Here is a 23,149-nt window from a genome sequence, read left to right as displayed (position 1 = left end):
GGGAAAAAGACAAAAACAGAATCACAACCCTAGACTTCAGAAGAACAGACTTTGCCTGCAACCTACTTTAGAGTCTCACGGGATACAGTCCCCTAGACAGAAAGGGGTACAGAAGAGCACGCCGATTTTCAAGGATCACCTCCAAGCTCAAGAATGGTCTGTTCACACATGCAGGAAGTCAAACAAAGGAGACAGGAGGCCTGCATGGATGAACAAGGAGCTCCTGACAAAGCACAAGCATAAAAAGGAAGCATACACAAGGTGGAAGCAGGGTCACATCACCCAGGAGAAATAGAGACACTGTCTGAGTGTTCAGGGATGAGTTTATAAAAGCCAAATCCCACCTGGAGTTCAATTCGGCACAAGGTTAGCTTCTACAGGTATATCAGTAGCAAAATGGGAAAAATGTGAGCCAAATGCTGAATGAGTAAGAGCCTGGTCACAAGGGACACTCGTCACCTACATCTTTACTGATAGAACTAGCCTTCAGCAATGCCATGTCCTTGACACCAGAGAGAAAGTCTGCATAATGATGTCTTACCCTCAGTGAAGGAAGTTCAGTTTAGTAAACACTTAAATAAGTCAACGGGACCTGACAGAATGCACCCACAAGTGCTGAAGGCGGTGGCCGATGATACTGGAAGGCCATGTCTTTGAAAGGTCACAGCAATTAGCATAGGTTCCTGAGAACTGGAAGATAACAAACGTCACTCCTATTTTCAAGAAGGACATCAGAGAAGATCAGGGGATCCAAACATACAAAGGACAAGACGGTGATAGTGATTAGTCAGCTTAGATTTAAGAAGAGCAAATCATGCTCGACCAACCTGCTAGCCTTCTACAATGAGATGGCTGGCTTAGTGCATGACTGGAGAGCAGTGGATTTTGTTTATTTCCACTTCAGTAAGGCTTTTGACACTGTCAAGTCACAATATCCCCATCACAAACTGTTGGAAGTACAAGCTAGATAAACGTGGACTGAAAACAGGCCAAATTGCTAGGGTGAAAGGGTTGTGACTGATGGGACAGAGTGCACCTTCAAGTCAGTTTGCAGATAGCACAAAACTTGGAGGAGTAGTTGATAAACCAGAGGGTTGTACTGCCGGCCATTCAGGGGGACCACAACAGACTGAAGAAATGGGCCACGAGTCATCTCATCAAGTTTAACAAAGGGAAATAGGAAGTCCTCCATTCCTGGCGAGGAACAACCCCAGGCACCTGTACACACTGTCAGCCAACTGACATGGGTCCTCATGGTGGACATACTGAACATGAGCCAGTAACACTGCCCCTGAAGCAAAGAAGGCACACAGCCTCCTGGGCTGGGTTAAGAAAAGCGTTGCCAGCAGGTTGAGGGAGTTGGCTCTTAGACTCTACACAGCACTGGCAACACCACATCTGGAGTACAGTGACCAGTTTTGGGCTCCCCACTCCAAGAGAGAATCGCTTACTGGAGCGTGTCCTGAGAAGGGCCACTAAGATACTTAAGGGATGAGAGCATCTGTCATGTGAGGAGAAATCCAGCAAACAGAGATTGTTTAGCTAGGAAAAGAGAAAACTTGGGGGGATGGAATTTTTCAGTGTGGATATATACCTGATGGGAGAGAGTAAAGATGATGGAGCCAGACTCTTCTGAGCAATATCCAGCAACAGGCTGAGAGACAATGGGAAAAAAAGTGAAATACAGGAAGTTCCATTTAAACATAAGAATTGTAAGAGTGGTGAAACTCTGCAACGGGTTGCCCTGAGAAGCTATAGATTCTCCATCCTTGAAGATATTCAAAATCCAACTGGACAATGTCCACAGCAACCTGGTCTGGTTGATCCTACTTTAAGCAGGAAGGTTGGACTAGACAGTCTCCAGAGGCCCCTTCCAATCTCAACTATTCAGCGATCCTCACTGTTCATCTACACACTAAAGTAAAATTTGACTGCACGATAAACCTGCTTCTACCTTGTGGAAAGATTACATTTTTTTCTCATTCTGAGTTTAGCATTTTTCCTTGTGCCATGCCATGTTTCTAATTACGCTTCCAAGTCGAGACATACTGAGCTTTTCGTCTGTTCACCATCTGGATCAGCAAACATACAGCAAATTCAGGTATAAGAGCAGACTTCTATGGGAATTAGTCAGCATAATCAAACCTACAATACTACACAAAGCTAACAAGAGAACAACAGATGAAAACCACTCTACCACACTTAAAATATATGTCTGTATTAAGCCAGTCACTTGAATCAATACACACTTTCTTGGATATAACCAATGCCCAAGGGTATACCAAGAAGTGCAAGGCAAAGAACATGCTTACATGCAACAATCAAGAGCTTCTCTGTGCAGATGGATCAACATGGACAATGTGTACAGGATCTTTAACATGACTTTTCCAAACTTCAGTGGTACAGAAAACTTGTGCATGTCCCCCGGCAATCTAAATTTAATTTGACAAGTGGAAGGTACTCTAAAATGACTAAAAACAAGCATCTGGAAAGGACCCCAAAAGGTCAGTCTTTCCATTCCCTGGTCCAGCACAGGACTAGTCAAATTCCACTTCAATCCTGACAGGTGTTTTCCCTATTAAACACTGCCAATGATCACACTTCCACCATGTCCTAGGTAATCCTACTAGAAAGCTCTTTGTGAGGTCTTTTCTAAATTGCCCTTATGGCAATGAAATGCTATTTTTTAATGTCTTTATTGCAGAAAAATCAGTTTATTTTCCTCTTTTTCCATGGCTAGCTTGAATTTATTTCAAGTCTGAGGAGAAATAAGACTTCCTTCAACCTAAACCACAAATCATTTACACCACTGACATCTAATTTCACTATTATCTCATACTTGTAACTAGTCCTTCTTGTTGAGAAAGCAAAACAAAAATTAAAAAAAAGAGAGATAAAGAAACAGAATAAGCCCCACAATCCTACAGTGCAAAGAAAAGGTCAATAATTACTTCAGGCTTCCTACACAAAAGAATCTCTCAAGCATTTTGAAAAAAAATCTGAAACACTCCAACAGCATGACACTGCTGAATCACACTGACTTCATAATTCTACACAATGTGTAGAACCTGTCATGTCATTTATTCACTGTTTTTTTTACATTTGTGCTTACTGGTTAGTTTTGGGTTTTTTTCAAGCTAAGCATTTGCTGAGGTTATTATTTTCAGTATATCTGTAATCTTTCACAGTTTTGCATCTTCTATGAACTTTTTCATCTACAATCTCAATTCCAACACTGAAATTGTCAATGGCCAGACTGAACAGTTCAGGACCTAGGACAGATCCAGATGCAGCACAAGAGCTACTACTTCTTCTCGCATGCTTCCCCCTTGACAGCTCACCATTCCACAGCACCTCTCCAGGGTGGTCTGCTGTGCGGTTTTTAACCCACCTTACAGTAGTTCTGTCTAGAACACGGGTAGCCAAATTGACAGACAGAAGGCAACACACACGAAAATTCCACTTGAGGAAGGCTACAGTCCAGCCAATAAGATGACAGAGGCAACATCATCTTTTCTCACTTGCTTCTGCTTGAAGATCAGCCCACACTTCTTGATGCAGGCCCAAGGCTATAAGTAGACCTCCAGTATACTCCTAGCTGATCTGCTACAACAAGATAACCTAAGGTTTGGTTCAGTTCAGAGCAACCTCTGAGCTGAAGTACAGACTATGTGGTGCTGGGTCCAAACTCAATCATCTGATTTTAAAACAAGATTAGCACTGAAAATTAAGATTTCTTTTGGTGAAATACTATTTTCCATAATTTTTGAAAAATGAGTTTTAGACAACTGTTAATAGTGCCTAAGCATTAAATTTCCCAGACAGGGCTCATCATAAATCCATTTTAGGTCTAATTTATCATCTTCATTTATATAACATTAACTTTTCCAGTACTTTTAGAAATCTAGTCAACAGAAACTGTACTAGAGTACCTCGAGGCCTTCTTTGTCCATTTTTTAGTCAGGCACTGTTAACCAATTTGCTTTATACTAGTCTTCTAAAACCTTACATATCTTCTATGAATTCTCCAAGGTAATTCCTAATAGCTCTGAAATTGCCTCAGCCAGTTTTCATCATACTTGTGCAAATACCTAACTATTTTCTAGCCTGTTCTTTCTCTATTCTTGCCTTCATCACTGATAGCAATTATCTTAACTTACTATAAGGCAGAGCTACTTTCTCTGTCAGATCTGCATCAGCGTTTTCAGCCATGCAGAAAACCAGGAGGTACTCTTCTGATGAACTACAACAATGTGCATTTTGACGTTTTTTTCCTTGCCTTCTGTAAGCAGAATCTATCGGACACGTGATCACAGAGATGAAGGGCAGAGCCATTATGAAGAGACATTAAAGCAATCACAGCCTCTGCTGGGCTTCCCTATCTCCCATGCCATTTTCTCCATCCTCCAAAATGCTCCAAAACAGCTGTTAATTTGTAATCTAGCTTCAAGGCATCTTAATATCAAACACAATAATGAAGAACCACAGTTGATAAATACCAGCACACTTGTCAGCAAGAAACTTACTATTCACTGTATCATTGTTACATAAGTTCAACTATAAAGGCTTCAAAATATAGGAAAAGGAATACTAAAGAAAAAAGGGTTATCAAGGCTGATCACAAGATCTGAATAGATCTCAAAACTGTGGGATCATATTTCCTCCCTTATTTCAAGAAATAAGTTGCTTTTTAATCTTACTTTACAAGGCATCCAGACTTGCTATTAACAACTGAAAAACATCTATCAAACATAAAGCCAAAGGAAAAACAAAGGAAAGTTCTACAAAAGTTTGGGACAAACAAGCAATGGCTCACATGAGGGAGCTGACAACAATAAGAAACGAAACACAGGAAGTGGGCGGAGCTTTAACGGCGTAATCAATACATGGAGAAGAGGTTTTATGACCAGAGAACTAAATAGCAAGAAAAATACGGGGAGTTTGGATATTGGCAAGGAGATGAAGAAGTATCAGTGACAAAATGTGAACACTGAATATTGTTGTAAAACGTATCGAAGTAGCTGCTTGTCTTGCATATTCCCTATTTTGGTACCTCTCTGCATTTACAGAAGCTACAATCTTCAGCAGCCTTACTACTATGAACTGGAGCAATACTTTTTCTTGAAAGCAACTATATTCTCTTAAGAGCCTCCATGTACAAAACTTCCCATATTTAGCTATGCATTAAGTGTCGTTCCAACAAAAATCCCCTTTGATTTCTCCAGCCTCAATGTGATCTCTGCACTACTGTTATTTCAGCTGCCAAGAATCCCAGGTACCTACAATGAGAAACTGCCTTACAATACTCCCCATAAAGCAACTCAAAGTAAAGAACTCTTGTAATCAAAATGCTATATACCTTCTATAAAGTTGGCATACAGAATGTGTCACTTAAGGGTAGGTGCTTTAAGATTACACCTATAACTGTAAAATGAGAGATGCTCAGCAAATGGCTCAAGTACTAGGTCCAATCTACACTACTTAACTCCTAATTCTGTCCTTAGCTCACTTGTGGGTTACTCCATCTAACTCCCTCCAACACAAATCTACATATTAGTATGAAAGTGGTTCAGGTCAACTGGACCCAACAAACGTTTCACCATGTTTAGAGGTTGCCCTAAAGTACCCTGCAACTGAACTTTCCTACGGCTTTCCTTGCTTTACTTTTTGTCTTTGCAGATATCTGCCTTTGATGACTACGTAGCCCCAGCTAACCATTCCTTCTACTACTGAAATATCCAACATGCTTTCAACCATGGGGACAGTGTCAGTAGACTGCGAGAATAAAGAAGAAAAGTAAATACCACTCAAAAACCCCAACCCCTTCTTGTCGTGATAAACGAAAGGTCTGCTTACAAACAATAGTTCCAAAAGCTTTTTAATGCTTCATTTTTCATATCACCTACAATAATACCTGTCAAGTTTCCAAAAGGACTTGCCATAATATAGTTGACAGGTAACAAAATGCACATATACGAACTGAAACCCGGCATGCAAATATGTATCATACAAATACACATGAACTCTCAGTGTAATGCAAAACTCAGTATTAGCAAGCTGTATGAAATATACATGCATATACAGAGTATATATTATGCCATGTACTTCCATCACAAATTGATCCAAAATTTTACCTTATAAATCACAAATAGAAAAAAAAATCCAAGAATGTACATTTCTGAAGAAACAAATACAGTGAAAGGATTTAGATGAGTGTAACTTGGCAACAAAAATCTACAGAACTCTTCAGAAAAAAATGCCTTTTGCTAACACTGGTTAGCATCCCTGGGTTTTAGAATCTCTCTGACAATGGAACACTTGCTCTGTGAAGTACCTAATGAAAAATACCTCCATGAAGCAGTTGCTTGACCTTCCCTTCCTCTTCGCACAGTTGCAGGCAGGGTAGCAAAAATAACAGTTACTGCTTCTGCCAAAATCACAGTCAAAGCAGCTCAGATGTGTGGCAGTTGGCTCAGAGACCATATTTTTGCCTGTTGTGATACATTAGAAGTTTGAACGTGATATTTTCTAGCAAAACAAAAGAAAAAGTGGAGACAGGTTGCAGAAGAGGAAAGCCAGGATTTTTTGAGCAATATCCCCAAACTGGGCACTAACTGCCCAGTTAATCAGAAAGAGTGTGGCCAGCAGGACTAGGGAAGTGGTCATCCCCCTCTACTCGGCACTGGTGAGGCCGCTCCTCAAATACTGTGTTCAGTTTTGGGCCCCTCACTACAAGAGAGACTTTGAGGTGCTGGATCGAGTCCAAAGGGCAACGAAGCTGATGAAGGGTCTGGAGAACAAGTCTTATGAGGAGTGGCTGAGGAAACTGGGGTTGTTTAGTCTGCAGAATAGGAAGCTGAGAGGAGACCTCACTGCTCTCTAAAACTACCTGAAAGGAGGTTGTCACGAGGTCAGTGTCAGGCTCTTCTCCCAAGTAACAAGTGACAGGACAAGAGAAAATGGCCTCAAGTTGCACCATGGGAAGTTTAGATTGGATATCAGGAAAAATTTCTTCACGGAAAGGGTTATCAAACATTGGAACAGGCTGCCCAGGGAAGTGGTGGAGTCACTGTCCCTGGAAGTATTTAAAAGACATGTAGACATGACACTTAGGGACATGGCTAGTGGTAGATTTGGCAGTGTTAGGTTTATGGTTGGACTCAATGATCTTAAAGGTCTTTACAACCTAAATGATTCTATGGTTCTATGTTTACAGTAACATGAGGACCACACCTTGCAACACAGCTCTGCTGCAAGAACTGACTGTTCAGCACTCTGTGTGTTTGTTTCCTGTGACACTTCCTGTCAGAAGACAGACAGGTAAAACTCATAGATCCTTTCTCCCTGTAGTCTATTTTCCCAGGTATTCTAGAATCACAGAATCATTCAGGTTAGAAAGGACCTCTTGAGATAACACTTTTTTTATTGTGAGGGTGACTGAGCACTGGCATAGGTTGCCCAGCAAGGTTGTGGAGTCTCCGTCCTTGGTGATATTCAAAACCATCTGGACATGGTCCTGTGCAACCAGCTCCAGGTGGCCCTACTTGAGCAGGGGGCCTGGACAAGATGAACTCCAGAGGTCCCTTCCAACCTCCACCATTCTCTGATTCTGTGACTGATTCTATGAAACCTTGTGCTCAAGTAGGATCAGATAAGAGTAGGTTGCCCAGTACCATGCACAGTTGGATTTTTAAGATCTCCAAGAAGATATTAAACCTCTCTGGACAACTTGTGCCAGTGCTTGACCTCTCTCACAATGAAGAAGTGCTTTCTTGGAATGCACTGGAATTTAATGATTTTTAATTTGTGCCCATTACCCCTTGTCCTGTCAGGACTACTGCAGCCCCACCAATGCTGAGCAGAGAGCACCTCCTTCAACCTGCTGGCAACACTCTTCCTAACCCAGCTCAGGAGGCTGCCTGCCTTCTTTGCCATGGCGGTGCACTACTGGCACACGGTTAGATTCTTGTCCACCGGCACGCCAAGCTACTTCTCTGCAGAGCTGTCTTCCAGCTGGTCAGCCCCCTGGGGTTATTCCTCCCTTGATGCAGGATTCTGCATTTCCCCTTGTTGCACTTCATGAGATTCCTCTCAGCCCAGTTCTCCAGCCTGTTCAGATCCCTCTGAATGGAAACACAACCATGTGATGTATGAGCAACTCCTCCCAGTTTTGTACTATCTGTGAACTTGCTGGGGGCACTATCTGTCCCAGCATCCAGGTCATTAATGAAGATGCTAAACAGTACTGGCCCCAGTATCAGCTCCTAGGGTATACTACTGATGACTTGCCTCCAGCTGGACTTTGTATCACTGATCACAAACCTCCAGTCCCAGACACTCAGCCAGTTCTCAATTTACGTCACTATCCACTTACTTAACCCATACTTTGTCAGCCTGGGGATGCTATGGGAGACAGTGTCAAAAGGCCTCAAGTTGAGGTAAAGAACATCCACTGCTCTCCTTGCCCTGAAGGTATCTGCAGATTACCTACTGTTACTGAAAACTACTGGGAGTACTATTACTTTTCATCAAGGGCTACAGATTTTTAAGGAACTCAGCAGTGAGAATCATTGAAGAGGAAAACTGCTCAGCTTGATAGGCAGATCTCAAAACAACGCTAGAGAGCACAATCAATTTTTTCCCCAAATAATAAAAGCTTGGTATTTTTTGATGGTCAACACTGACAATATTATCCTCAGATGACCTCAGTATTTAAAATTATTGATATCACCTTCATTTAGTAAGCCTAAGATCTAACGCTTGAGAAACTCCAATATTTAGTGAAGTGGACAATAGCTTATGTGTCATTCTAACAGCCATGTGTATGTCCTCCAAACCATTACCAGCTTATGCGCTATCTTCTTTGAATTATTAATCAAGCACTCTGACATTAATTTTCATCCACGCCAATATGAAAGGAAAGTCAGGGCTTAAGCAGTATATCTACAAATGGAAAAATGATCAAAATCCTGTCACCTAAATCCGTAAATCAGGGTAAGGAACAGCAACTGCAATCCAATTAAGACAGGCTTAGAGGAAAACAGAGGCAGATTAGTAGGACAGGCTATATTGGGCTTCTAAGGCATCTGAAAAGAAAAGGTTAAGAACACCCAAAACAAGAGGAGACAGATGGATTTGAGAGAATACTGCCTGTGGAAGAATATGGAGTTACATATAGTTAAGACATCAAACATGGAAGATGGGTAAGACTATCAGCCACATTACTATGATCTGGAACTCCTCCCTGCATGCACTGATCCAGAAGAAAAAGGCCATCTTGCTACTTGATTGTTCAATTGGGACTTTAATGTGCTACTGTTTGTGAGCTGAAATTGCATATCTTTTTAATCATGACTTTAGTTTCATAACTCAGAACTATTTTTCAAGCCTATGACATCAATCTGTATTATCTTTACTATCACACTAACTTTTTAACAACTAGCCTTTTTTTTTGAAAACCAAAATTTTGGAGGTTTAAGAAAGAAAGGGGTTATCCCAGCTACTGGAATATCCTTTCTAAGGCCCCTCCAATACAGTCTGAAACAAATACTGCAGATTCTATAAATGAAATGAAAACCCAACTACACAAGTAAAATGGATCTGATTTTCATTTAACCATGACAAAAGTGCAAAACAGTATCTGGATTCCTTTTATAACTGAAAGGCTTCTGAAACAGCAGAGATCTATCTCATATAAACAAAGAGAACACACAAGAAAGCACCCCTACAAAGTGTTCTCCACACAAGAGAACGGTCCCTCAATACAACCACCGAGACTTGTAGTTTCTTCTCTGTAATTATCTGCTTTTTCTTTACTTGCTGCAATGTTATCTATGAAATTACATCTGCAGGAAAACACGCAAGGAAAATATTCTACCTCAAGTTTTTCAGTGTAGAGGAAAGTATTTCTGTATCTCTTACCCTCAGGAAACATTTTTAGGACTTTTTTTTTAATAAAAGAAGTCATTCAACCACAGCGAAGATGACAATATCCGCACCTTTGGCCACTTTCCTATCTAAACACAACCACCAAAACCAAAGTGCATACAAAGCTATCTTATATAGAATCATACCAGCAGAATTTTGCTTTAGGGAAGATGCTCCAGGAAGTTTAGGAGGAACTGTACTTATTAAGAAAAAGCACATTATCAGTGATTAATGACAGTATAACATCCTCACAGTGATTACTATCACAAGTAAGCCAAATAAATTCTACACTGTCTTCACTGAATAGCAGAAGATGCAATGACCTAGTGCAAACAACTGAAAACTCACCAGTTTACAGCTGTCAGTGGTCCACCCTGTATAACAATACATTCTAGAAATAAAATGGGATAGGGAATTGGTTGATTTGAAGAGAAACTGAATAGAGACATGACTATCCTGAAAAGATACAAGTGTAATGAAGATGTATCAGTACATCTGTTAAAAAGAATAATGTATTGGCTAGTGGGAGAGATAGGAAAGGCAAAACCAGGTAAGAGGTGAGTCATAAGCAAAAATACACATAGCTCACGGTGAAACAATCAAAATAAGAGAAGAGGCTGAAATAATAAAAACAGGAGAATAAGGTATTTATTTAACAACAAGCTCATCTCACCGTAATGTAAATGATTGGCTGCTGATCTGTATAAAGATAGCCGTTGACTTAAAGGCTCAGCAATAGAAAAGATGAGTGATGTTATCAACTGCAACAAGGAGAACACTGAAGAAGTGATATGAAGAGTTCAGAGTTTGTCCATGTTGAGGTTAAAACTCTTAGCATGACATTCTTTCAGACTGAGATAATGATCAAAATAATCTAAACACTATGGCACTGCAGCACAAGTTAGAGAAGAGGCTTCCAATTATTTTCATTTGCAAATTTATAGTACGAGTAACAGGTTTATACTTGTTGACCTTACCTTACTTTCTCTTTGTATTGGCTTTGGCTGGGATAGAGTTAATTTTCTTCAGAGTAGCTAGCATAGTGCTTGTATGTTTTGGATTTGTGATGGAAACAGTGTTGATAACACACCTATGTTTTAGCTGTTGCTGAGCAGTGCTTACACAGTCAAGGCCTTTTCTGCTCCTCACACCACTCCACTAGTGAATAGGCTCAGAGTGCACAAGAATTTGGGAGGGGACACAGCTGGGACAGCTGACCCCAACTGACCAAAGAAATATTCCATACCATATGACATCGTGCTCCACAATAAAAGCTGAGGGGGAAGAAGGAAGAAGGAGGAAGGAGGGACATTCAGTTATGGGGCTTGTCTTCCCAAGTAACTGTTACACATGATGAAGCCCTGCTTTCCTGGAGATGGCTGAACACCTGCCTGCCCATGGGAAGCAGAGAAAGAATTCCTTGTTTTGCTTTGCTTGTGCACACAGCTTTTGCTTTACCTATTGAACTGTCTTTATCTCAACCAACAAGTTTTCGTACTTTTATCCCTCCAACTGTCTCCCCCATCCCACTGCGGGGGTGGGGGGAGTGACCGAGCAGCTGTGTGGGGCTTAGCTGCCTACTGGGGTTAAACCACAACATGCTTTCACAGAATCTATAAAGTATTTTCCAAGAGTTCAAAGATCTCAGTTCAAAAACCATTACCTTAGACAATTATGCTTGGGAATGCAAGTCTATGAAAGTCAAGGGAAGAAAATGAAAACTAGGAATGGCACTAATATAACCACAGGGCTCTAGTTTTACGTGGGGACAAGGAAGCTGAATTTTTGTTTCTTTTCTAAGGTGTACAACTGGTATAGATTTAGATTTATTAGATTATAACAAAAGAAAAACAGTTTGCATGAAGTACTTCAGTACCAAAGACTATATTACTGATATGTCATCTGTGCTTTCTATAAAGACTGAAAAAGTCTTTAAGTTATGGGTTTGGTGAAACATACGTATCCTATGTCAGGAGAAGAATTTACTAAAGAAACATCTTGAAATATTTTGGCCAGCAGGAAGACCATAATATGGGAGGAAAAACAAAACCAGACTTCCACAACTGATGATTAACATAGCAGAAACACAAATTCAACATCAAGTTTTTAAGTATGCAGGAAGCACATTTACTACCTTTAACACAGCTAGCAGTGAGGAACGGTAACTTCTTAAATTGCTCCAAACTAACTGTGACTGCTTATATTTGCCACCTAACAGGCCATCGGCATGCCAGAGCAGATAGCGTAACTGAAACTGACACTTGAACTGGCATTTCCTCTCAGTTTAAAAACAAAGAACACCCAGAAAACCCACTACAAACCAACAACATAAAAGGAAAAAAAATACAACATACACACAGATGGTTTCAAATCAGTAGGTGTAAGAATCCCAGGGACACACAGACTAGAAAGTCTGAAGATTACTGAGAACACGAAATCAGACTTTATATGAAAATTGCCAACAGAACTCATATGCCTTTAAATAATGGAAGCGAAGTCCAATTTCAGTTATGCAAAAATAACTGATTATTTCTCCAATTGTTAGCTGTAGCCATTTTGAAATAAATTAAAAAAAAAACAGTCGCTAGTTAACTATTAAGCAGAATAAACCACAATCACTGCAAATCTAATACGCCGATTCCTCTCCTGTCCCATTTAGGAGTTGCATTTACTTATGTTCGTATATTAAAATTCCAAATTCTTGTTAACTTCAGCAGACTATTGAGGCAATGTTTGCTGGTTTAAAGTGGAAGAGACTTCATTATCCACAGGGGAAAAAAAAAAACAACAAAACACAAAATTCATGCAATGACCTCACATGAATTTAATTACTAGAAGTACAACGCTAATACTTGAGCCAGACGTGTTGCTACTGCTAAGAACTTTGCCATTGTATAGATACCATACCAACACCAACAACCATATTCCCAGAAATACTCTCATCAGTAATCCCCAACCTGACATTCAGAAAGGATGCATTATTTTAAAAGTTTAAAACATTAAAGATGGTATTTTGGAACACAGCTGAACAGCCAAGATCCTCAGATGTGGCAACAATATCAAGAGATCACCAAACATCAAGGATTAATCTAGCAATAAAGGAAAATGACATAAGGCCTTACCTATGCTTGAAAAGCATCTACAAGAATGCCAAAATCCAAGAGCACGTAATGGGAATTGAAAAAGAGGCAATAGTCCGCTGTCATTTTTATTTACCTTACTAAAAACACACTTCCTGAGACAATTAACATATGAACACTAAAAAGGCTTAACCAGTAACGAACAAAATATTACAGCTAACTAGTTAGGTACCCAATACAAATTATCTAGTAACAAACTGATTATGTGGAGAACATGTCAATCTTCTCCACAGGTGAACATCCAGAATGTCACTATTTAACAGTACAAACACCGCCGCTGCTGCTACTTTCCACACTCTCACAAGCACACTCTCATAGCTAAATACAAATAGCTTAACAGATTTTTGTAACTTCTGTCCTACTCCAGTTTGGCCTATAATGGAACTTTTAACTGAAAAGCAAAAGGTTCCACACAGTATTATTTTGTAATCCAAAACAAATAACAGGAAAAAAAAAAAAAAAAGAAAAGAAATCACACAATGTGATTCTATCACATGCACTAATTCCTTTCCAAACTACACGCTTTCCTTCTAAATGAAGGAGCAGAAGGACCTACGACCACAAAAGACAAAGGTGTCTTTTAGCATCACTACACTTCTAAGGCTGTTTCAGCCTCTATTTTTGTGAAAAGGTAATGCATTTCTATCAATGATACAAACAAAAGCTCTTCTCCTCCGAACAATAAGTTAAAAGAGGCAACTTTAGCAAGAAAGTAATGGACAAAACAAGTAAACCTCAAAAAAAGCATCTGTATTTTCAAATGGTTAATGTTTTTAAACTAATTGATAGAATGTTTCTACTGAACTTTATGCAGTGAACAAATGAACCACCTGACAAGCTCAGTAGGATGTCTCCCTTCAGTAACGAGCATATTTTCCATATTGAATATTATTCAATAAATACTGCTGCATCACTGATATCTAATGTTACTACAGAAATCTAGATGCAGTCCTCACAAGTAATTTAAAGTGCAAATGGAACCACAGAAAAACCTCTTCAGAAATGATTCTTGGATCTGCATGATCTTACTTTTACAGTTGCTGAGTCAATGTCCTACAGACAAAAATAACCCCATATGATGATCTTTTTGGTAAAGATCACTTGATAAGACGTAAAAGAGATGAAAAACACTTTGACAGGAGTATGAAATTACTGCCATTTTAGAGTATAAAGTTTTTACTTGCCCTCTGAAGAGGTTCATACTTCCTACTAGTGTTTTACAGACTTTCATGGCCACACTAGCCATTACGGCGTTAGTAGTCATTCTCATATATTTCAGTAGCCACAAAGCTGAGACTACAAACTAGGCACACTCAGAGTAGATTTATCTTCCAAACCAATCTTGACCAGAAAATTTCCCACTGCTAGTAGTACTGTAAAAGATTCTTAACACTGTTATCTGAGCAAAGACAGTTGTATGTTAAATTGCAGGATTAGATACTTTTTTCTGTTTCCTTTCATAAAATTATTGGGCTGGCATTAATGACAAAACCAGCAGTTTCTCTGCTCCTGCCTCTCTGCACATAGATCTTTGTGCAACCTTCACCTCATGCTGTCACAAGCACAATCACAAGGTGAGCCAGATCAGGGAATTAGTCTGGATTACAACAAACCATTTTTGCCAAGTTAATTTTAACCCAGAGCGAGTCTCTAATCTGTTACTGCAAGCCACTATATAAATAATTATGTCAACGTGGCAGGGGGAACAAGCACACCAACCAAATCGTCTCCTTCGGAGGCCGAAGTGTTCATGACACCGCAGCCAGTATCACGTGAAGAAATGCAAAGCACTGCTAGTTCTGTTTCAAAGGCAATTAGCGTATCCTACTCAACACGTGGTATTCATAGCTTTCAGATGACAGCCAGCACAAACACCTCGAAAATGTGAAATTAATCTTACTTGTGAGTTTCAGATAATCTCCACAATGTTTACCTTCCTTGTCTACACACAAGCATTTTCATAGTCCTTTCTACTTCTTCATAAACATTAAAGTCGGGTTTGGGAAAAAAAGCCCTCACTGAGGCAGGCGTTGGTCACACCACGTGAATTGCACAGTACAGTTTTGCAGACTTCAAGCAAAAATTCTGCATCGACATACTGCAAGCAGGTTGCACTATCATTCTTCAAATTCGTCTTCTCAGAGCACAGTAAGAATTTTACTAATGCTCATAAGCCAATTTGTTTCATTTTTAAATCTACTTCAAGACATTTTTCTAGCCACAAACGCTCTTATTGAAAGACTAGGAGGCTTCGGATTTTCCACATAGATAAAAATCAAGTTAAGACTCCTGTTATAAACTATATTATCTTAACCTCCAATTAATTTATCTGGCACTGTTATCTACTGTTGCAACTAGATGCAGTCACAAATTACTTTAAAGCATCTCTTTAGAAAATGTTTAGGATTTTTACCATTTTTGTAAAAAAGAATTTTTGACCATTTCTGTTTAAGACTACCAGGTGGCTGAAGTTCTCAAATCTTAAATTGGAATATTTTGACACTAGTATGGAGAAAGGATGGAGATCATAAGCAGTACCTTGGCTGACACCAGTCTGATACATGAGATGTTGGGGGTGACTACAAAGAGATAGTGGGCAACTTAGCTGATTATTAAATATTCCTCCTCTCAAAAGTCCTACAATACACACTGGCTGTATTTATCAGTATTAACTAGCTATAACTTACTTGCCAATAGCTTAATATAACCTGTTTCCTCTTTATGAAGAGTCTGGCTTCTTTGATTTGCTCTAAGACGACACGATGTAGCCAAGATATATGACTAAATCTAGCCTTCAAGAATAAAGACATACAATAAGTGAAAATGTCACTGTTTCTTTTAAGTCGCATTCTCATTAGAAAGAAACAGAACCCAAAAGAATGCAATCTATGGTATCTTGGAGTTAAAAGTAATAACTTTAAGAACATCAATTAAAAGAAACATTAATATTTACACCCACCTAAAGCTATTACTTTCTACAATAGTAAGTACCATAGACATCAGCTGAATTATCCTGAAACCAAAAAACATGGAGGACCTAACAAATTCAAAACTACAGCTTCAAAAAGTACAGACATGTTAAGGCAAAATTCAGACAAATATCTGAACACCATGGAGCAATCGCACAGCTGATTTCCTTACATTTTAGTAGTTTTCTTACACTTAGTACTTGCAGCCCAGGATTAAATGATACAAAGGTCACAAGCAAGAAGAGAAGATTTAAAGGAAAAAGCATGAGCACTGAACTAAGGAATATATGGGACAAGAAAACTCTCACAGGTCTATATAGGGAAAAAGAGAACTATCATTTCCCTGTCATACACTCTTAAAAGAACTCAGTAATTGCAAAGATGTCCAATGCCAATATTAACATTTCCAGCATTTGCCATAAGCAAATTTGGAAAGTTATGTTATTCTTTTAGTTTCTCATGTTAATTCCACTCCTAGAAATAGCCTTTCGAGGGGGGGGGGGGGGGGGCCGGGAATAAGCCCTACTGTTCCAGTTAGACTGAAAAAAAACCCCAAAATCGAAGAAGCCAACCACCTAGTGCTTTAACACCGCTTAAAACAAGGGTGACTCCAAGCTCTCCTTACGATCAGGCCACCCACAACACAGCTTAAGGCCAGCAGAGGCTGAGAACACAGGAAGGTGCCGGCTTCTTGTCATCCGCATCCTCAGCGACCTCCGGAGGGAAACAATGGGGCGCGCCCGGGCACCACGGGGGAGCCCGCCCCTCGCCCCCCTCACACAGCGCAGCCGCCAGGCCGGGGCTCCGGCCGGGCACCCCGCCCTCGCCTCCGCCGGCGGGAAGGAGCCGCCCGGGCCGGGGGCCACGCTAGACGCCCGCCGCCCGTCCCTCCCTCCCCCGCGGCCCCTCATCGCCTCAGCCTCCTGGCACCGTACGGCGCCCACCGCCCCGCCTGTCGCAAGGCCTGTGTGCGCGCAGGTTGAAGGGGGGGAGGGACGGAGAAACACGGCGGGAGCAACAGGCACCCTGCTGAGGCCCGGGGACGGAGCCCCAGCGCCGGCTGGCAGGACCGGCAGCTGCCGGCGGGGAAGGAAGCCCCGAGGGGCACCGTCCGCCGGGGCGGCACTCGGGAACCGGGTGAGGGCGGCACACCCCTCCAACCCCCCCGGCTCCCCGTGGAAAGCGCTGCCGAGGACGCAGCCTCCCTGCAGACAACGAGGCCGCCGACAAGACGGCAAAGAGATATCCGAAAGAGGAGGAAAAATAAGGCAGGGCAGCTAAAGGCTGCTCCGACACACGGCGAAACACCGAGGTCCCTCACTCGGGCGACCCCGCCAGCGGCACCCGCGGGTGCCCTGCACAGCAGGCAGCGGCGTGTCTCGGTAGAGACCACGGGGTTCAGCCCGAGCCAGTGGCACGACAGGCCCCGGCCGGAGCGAGGTGTGCCCTAGGTCTCAACATGGACACCGTGAAGAAACGCTCCATCCCCCCCCAGGCGGCCGGGGAAGGGCGGGCGGAGCGGGGCTTTACATCGCGACCCTCCAGCACACGGGCGTGACGGAGCCCCGGCCTCCGCGCTGGGGGAGGGAGGCGGGCACAGGTAACGCTCCCCCTCGGGCCCGGGGAAGGGGAGGTGGCAGCGCCATCTGCACGGTAACGCCGGCCAAGCTAGCGGCAGGGCCCGGGCGGCTGGGGGGGCGGTGGCACCTGGGCAGCCACCGGGTTACATCACCGCCCCCTCCGTCCCCCGGGGCCCGACGGCGGCCACATGGCAGAGGCAGCGGGGACAACCACGCTGCTTGACAAGGGGGCGAGGAGGAAGGATGAGGAGAGCGGCGGCCGGGGGAGAAGTGTGCCGCTGCCGGGAGGAAGGTGCATGCACGGGGCCGGGGGGGAGCCGCCAGGGGAAGGGCCGCTCCCAGCCGGCGATGGGAGGGGTGACGGCGGCCGCCGGGGCTGCCCGTCTCGCTCGGGAGGGAGCTCGGCGCTCGTTACCTGCCCGGGTGGCCGCCCAGCTCCCGGTCGCTCAGCGCCGCCGTGTAAATCTTCCGGTATCTGTCGGCCAGGGCCTTCCCGGAGAGCAGCAGCTGGTAGCGGCTCCGGCAGCCCAGCGACGGCGGCGCCAGGGCGCCGGGCAGGGCTCCTAGCCCGCCGGCTGAGCCCTCTTCGGGCCCCATGGGCCCCGCCGGACCAGAGCCGCTGGAGAAGAAGAAAAAGCCGCCCTCGGCCGCGGCGACAGCGGCTCCCGCAGAGGCGGCGGCGGCGGCTGCGGCGCTCATCCCCCTCCCCGCCCGCCCCCTGGTGGCTGCGCTGCCTCCCGGCGCGACGCGGACACAGGCGGCTCCCGCTGCCTTCACCGCCGGGGCCCAGCCATGGAGAGGCCGCAAAAGCCGCCGCCGCCGCCCTGGAGGCTGCTCATCCACGCGGGCCGGGGCCGGGGGTGCGGGAACACCCCTCTCCTCTCCTCAAGCGGCGTCTCAGGGCCCCGGCTGCCCGCTCGTCCTCCGCCCCGGGCGCCGCGCCGGCCGCCGCTCCCTCCCGCCGGCGGGCTCGCCGAGCTCTGGGCAGGACCGTGTGCCTTCGGGACGGGGGAGGGGCAGCCGGCCGCTCGCTTCCCCCTTCCCGCTACAGAGTGGATTTAGGAGGCGGGGGCGGAGGCTGCCGGCGGCCGCTTCCCCTCCGGAGTTTCTCCTCGGCGGCGACGCCGCCGCCCTCTCTCCGCACAGCCACCGCGGCCCCACCTCCCTCCCGCCGCCAGCCCGGGCGGCGGGCGCATGCGCCGCCCGGCTCCGCCCTCCCCCCCCGCTCGGCCCCCGGGAAATCTGGGGCCGAACGGGCACCCGCACCTGCTGTGCGGGGGCGGTGGGCTGCCACGGGGTGTCCCCGGGGCTGCACGGAGGCGGCGGGCTGTCCGCGGGGCTGCGGACTGCTTCTGGGGCCCGCCGGTGCCTGCGAAGGACCCCGAAGTCATGCCCGCGTGGGGTCGGGCTTCGCACGGCCTGTGGGGCGTCGCACGGAGCTTCTCCTTCGCCTCGTTGAGAGCGTGTGTCTGTCTGTCGTGTTTTATGTAGGTGTCCTGCTGTGCTTGGGCAAGACGTAGAAGCTCACGGTTTTAACGGGGACAGCCCTTGCAGCCTCGTCGCGTTGCCGTGAGGCCTTGCGCCAGAGCAGCAGCTTTTACGGCCTGGGTGCGGGAAGTCTGGTGTGACAACTGCAGCAGCCCCGATGCACCAATGCCCCCCGCCCTGTTTCTGTGCTTTGCACTGCTAGCTAGGCAGGATCTTTTCCAGGAGCAATAACCTCTTTTTAACGCAGAGTTCACTAAATGCAGTTGCCACATTAGGCAAAGATTTCCTTAAATTGCCTGCACTGGCTCCAGGATGCCTTACCTGCTTTTAGAGGATAAGGGAGGCATGGCAGTAGGCACTCTTACAGCATAGCTTTTATATTACCCCCTTTCACCCAGATTACTCGATCTTCATGTCTTTTACATTATTACTTTTTATTTGTTGGAACTGTAGGCCTGCAGTTCTGCCACACTTTCTACTGCTTTACACAGCTGAAAGCTTCAAGTGTACAGACCAGAGTATGTGTTTAATAAAAAAAAAAAAACAAAACACCGGTCTGCATGCCAAATGTGGCTTGGATTGCAGTCTGCAGAAAAATGTCATCCAAAGAAGGTACATGCTGTCATATTTTCTTCTTTTTTCTTCTTCTGTCCAAAAGAGGGCCTAAATAAAGCCTCGAATTCTGCTGATTCTGAATAGAGAGAAATATTTTTGCCAACAATTTCTTTCTGCATAACAGCAAATATAAGAGAAGTATGCAACTGTCATCTTTCTTAAGCTTGTGTATCACCCACCAATGCTTAAGCATTCATGCCAAATGTCAAGTACTTTTTTTTTTTTTTACAGAGAACTGGGGATGTCAAAACCAATAAACAAATTCAAACAGGTTTTCTGAAAGGTAGCTGTCCACGTAACAGCCAGCCAGGTTAATGCCGTCAATGAAGAAAAAGCTACTTTCTGAATGCAGTTAGAGGCACCAGAGACCATCCAAGAAGTATTTAAGATACTAACTACATAAAAAACTTTCAATTATAATTCGTATACTGCAGTGGGTGGGGAAAAAAAGAAAAAAAGAAAAGAAAAAGAAAAGCAGTGATAAAAGCAACCACAAGAAAACAAGCACCATGACTCATGGTGTGAACAACCACCAAATTCCATTCCCTCTGAGAATCATAGTAGTAAGTCTTTCTAGCTCCTCTTTTATGGATTACCTAGAATCATTCCTAGAAGGAACAACCAGGAAAAAAAAACACAACAAAAACCCCACCTTTTATCTCATTTTTGTCTTTTGTTGTAAACTGCTACTTTATATCCAAATAGTAACTTTTCCTTTGCCAAACACATGCTGCATGACAAATGGGCAATCTTCTGGTGTAACATTGTCTACCACATCTCAAAATTATTCTTCTGCACTAATGCTGTTGTAGCCATCTTCACGCATGTGCCATAAAAGCTAAGTGCTGGCATACTTTTATGAAAGTGATGCAATTTATTGCAATTCTTGCATATTGCTCCAAACGCTAGAATTTGTCTGGGCTTGTGTTGTACAGAGCCACACACAGGGTGATGAGCATTATTCTTTGCAAGCTGCAGCTGCTACTCCACAACTCCTTTTATCTCGAGTCTTTTTGAGTAAGATTCCCCCCAAAAGCGGTGTCCACAGTGTATATTCCTCCTTCCATAAGCTTCAGCCTGTGATGAGCAATAGTGTTTGACAATGTAATTAGGAGTTGCCAAGCAAGAATAACTCTGGACTTTCTTCTAGTCCACCTCCAAGCTCTCTTTCTCTTCACTCAAAATACAAAGTAGTCTCCAACTTGTGAAGCTGTTGATGGCACTAACTGAGAGCTGGATGTTCTGTCCTCATTCACAGCCATATTTTCACTTCTTGTTTGGTTCTCAGAGGAAGCCACCTTTTCTTTTTCCTTTTTTTTTTTTTTTTTTTTTGACTGTGGTACTCGTATTTCATATTCTTTCTCTGAGACTGATTCTGAGCAATAATACCAGTACTGTGCTGTGTAAGAACGTTCAGGAGTACACATTTCATCCAGACCAGCCTTATGCGAGATCTGGTATTGACTATACTCCTGTAGTTAATATAAAATTATTACAGGTTCAAAATTGGTGTTTTGCTTTATTTAAAAAAAAAAAAAAGTAGCATAGTTTTGAAGACACTGTTTGCACCAGATTAGCCCTTTACTTCAGTTTTTGATCTAGCAGTACATGTTTGAAAGATGGATTTATTATACCATCAAAACAAACTCAGTCAACTGAAAGCTACTATTAAGTGCTTTGCAACCAGGATGTGTCTTACTCCTGACAATACTCAACTCTTTTCCTGTTTGCTAACATCTGCTTGCTGTTACAGAATGAAGCACTTTACCAGTCAGCCTCTCCCTTTTACTTTAAGGTGGGGTTTTTAGCAGTTGTGTTCATTCACTTGGCACCTTTATAAATAAGTTTTAGCAGAACAAATTGTTCACAAGTCATCCAGAATCAGAGTCTGACAGTCTGTCTTGTTCACTATTGCTGCTCACATGGATCAGCATTGTACAAACGTGAGTTTCAACACAGAAGAACAAGATTTCCACCAGGTAATTTGAAAGCTCACATATCCTGCATGACTGGATGTAAAGGAGAAAGTTCCATGATTTCATAACCTAACCCTCATTCCTTTCAATTATATTTCCAGGCCTTGTTTTTTTTTAAGCTTTCAAAATATGATACAACCAATATAGTAATTTTTTTCACAAGCAAGCAGGGTGACTGGAATAAGATAACTTCAAAATATGTAAACTAGACAGTGTGCATATCAAATTGCAGCCAGGGAGTTATGAATCACAGAATTCACTACTTCTGCAATAAAACATGCAATTTACTGCAGTCAGATGATGTTAGAGTTCTTTGTTCATCTGAAGAAACTAGCTCTTACCATCACATTTTCTCCACAAATAGGACTTAGACTAGTAATAATGGGGGTAAAAAAATATAATAATCTCTTGTTCGCTAAGCTTCTGTCACTGTCAAGATGTGTTGTGAGGCTGTTAATATGAATAGTTAAAGGACCATTTTTCACCACATAGTTCCAACAAAGTTAAAGTCTATTTTGGCATTCTTACTCCATAATGTACATCTATCTTTATTTTAAGTTGTCAGCATTTATTTTGAGACTTCATTATTATTGGGGGGGGAACCAAAAAAACACCAAAAAACCCACAAAACTTTACAACGTAGTTCTTGTCCTGTGCTTTTCTCATATAAGGAGTTCTTGAATGATAAAAAGCACAGGACAGGCACTATACTGCCTCCATATTAGAGACAAGGCCGCCTTCTCCATTCCAACAATGGACATGCTTGTTCGTTGTATCCAATTGTTTTCCAGGTCAAACAGTGACACCAACTTATGCTTACTCACCTTTAGTTTCTATATACAGCACAAATGAAGGAAAACAAAGCTCACGTATTCAAAAAATAATTTTTTTTTTTAAAAAAATGAACAAATTCAACTCTCCAAATTTTTTTGCAAGTCAAATTTTCCCAATCTTAATTGTAGAGACATGCTGAAGGAAAACAAACAAACAAAAAACCACTTTTTATGCCAGCTGTCATAATCCCCAAGAGCTTGTTAACCAAAAGGTCCCTCTGTGCACCCCACACTCACTTTTCCATTATGCTAATGTTTAGACTATAATTCTACCTTAGCCAAACTCTGTTGTCTTCTCCTTTAAATTCTTTCTTTAAAACTCACTGAGTACACACACAAAAAAAACCCCTGTGCAAAGCAAAATCTTACAGCTCCAGCATTTTGTAATGCCGAACTATATATCAGCTCTTGAAGTTAAGATAATGTCTTCTTTTAGGTACAGTGGGGAGATCAACAAAGAAAACCTCAATATCTTACTTCTGCCATGGTGATGTGACTGGCACTAGAATAAATAAAAATAGGTACACGTTCAAGTAAATGTGGTATTCGTGAGTAACTTTTTCCTTTCAAGACTGTAGCAATTAATTATTTAACAGTATTCCACCAGATTTCCCCTTACAT

General features: G+C 43.0%; 1 protein-coding gene across 12 annotated transcripts in view; it reads right to left on the bottom strand.

Moving 5' to 3' along the window:
* Positions 1-18,343, bottom strand: part of MYCBP2 (MYC binding protein 2) — a 204,691-nt gene extending 186,348 nt beyond the window's left edge. For all 12 annotated transcript variants that reach the window (XM_068395507.1, XM_068395508.1, XM_068395513.1 and 9 more), the window contains exon 1: positions 18,032-18,343. In XM_068395507.1, coding sequence (XP_068251608.1) covers positions 18,032-18,315 — 284 coding nt within the window. In that variant the 5' untranslated portion in view covers positions 18,316-18,343. The remainder of the gene's footprint in view (positions 1-18,031) is intronic.
* Between the last annotated feature and the right edge of the window lie 4,806 nt (positions 18,344-23,149).

Source organism: Nyctibius grandis, chromosome 2, assembly GCF_013368605.1.
Source record: "Nyctibius grandis isolate bNycGra1 chromosome 2, bNycGra1.pri, whole genome shotgun sequence".
Taxonomy (NCBI): Eukaryota; Metazoa; Chordata; class Aves; order Nyctibiiformes; family Nyctibiidae; genus Nyctibius; species Nyctibius grandis.
Note: the sequence above shows the minus strand (reverse complement) of the source record. Positions and strands in the feature narration are given on the sequence as shown.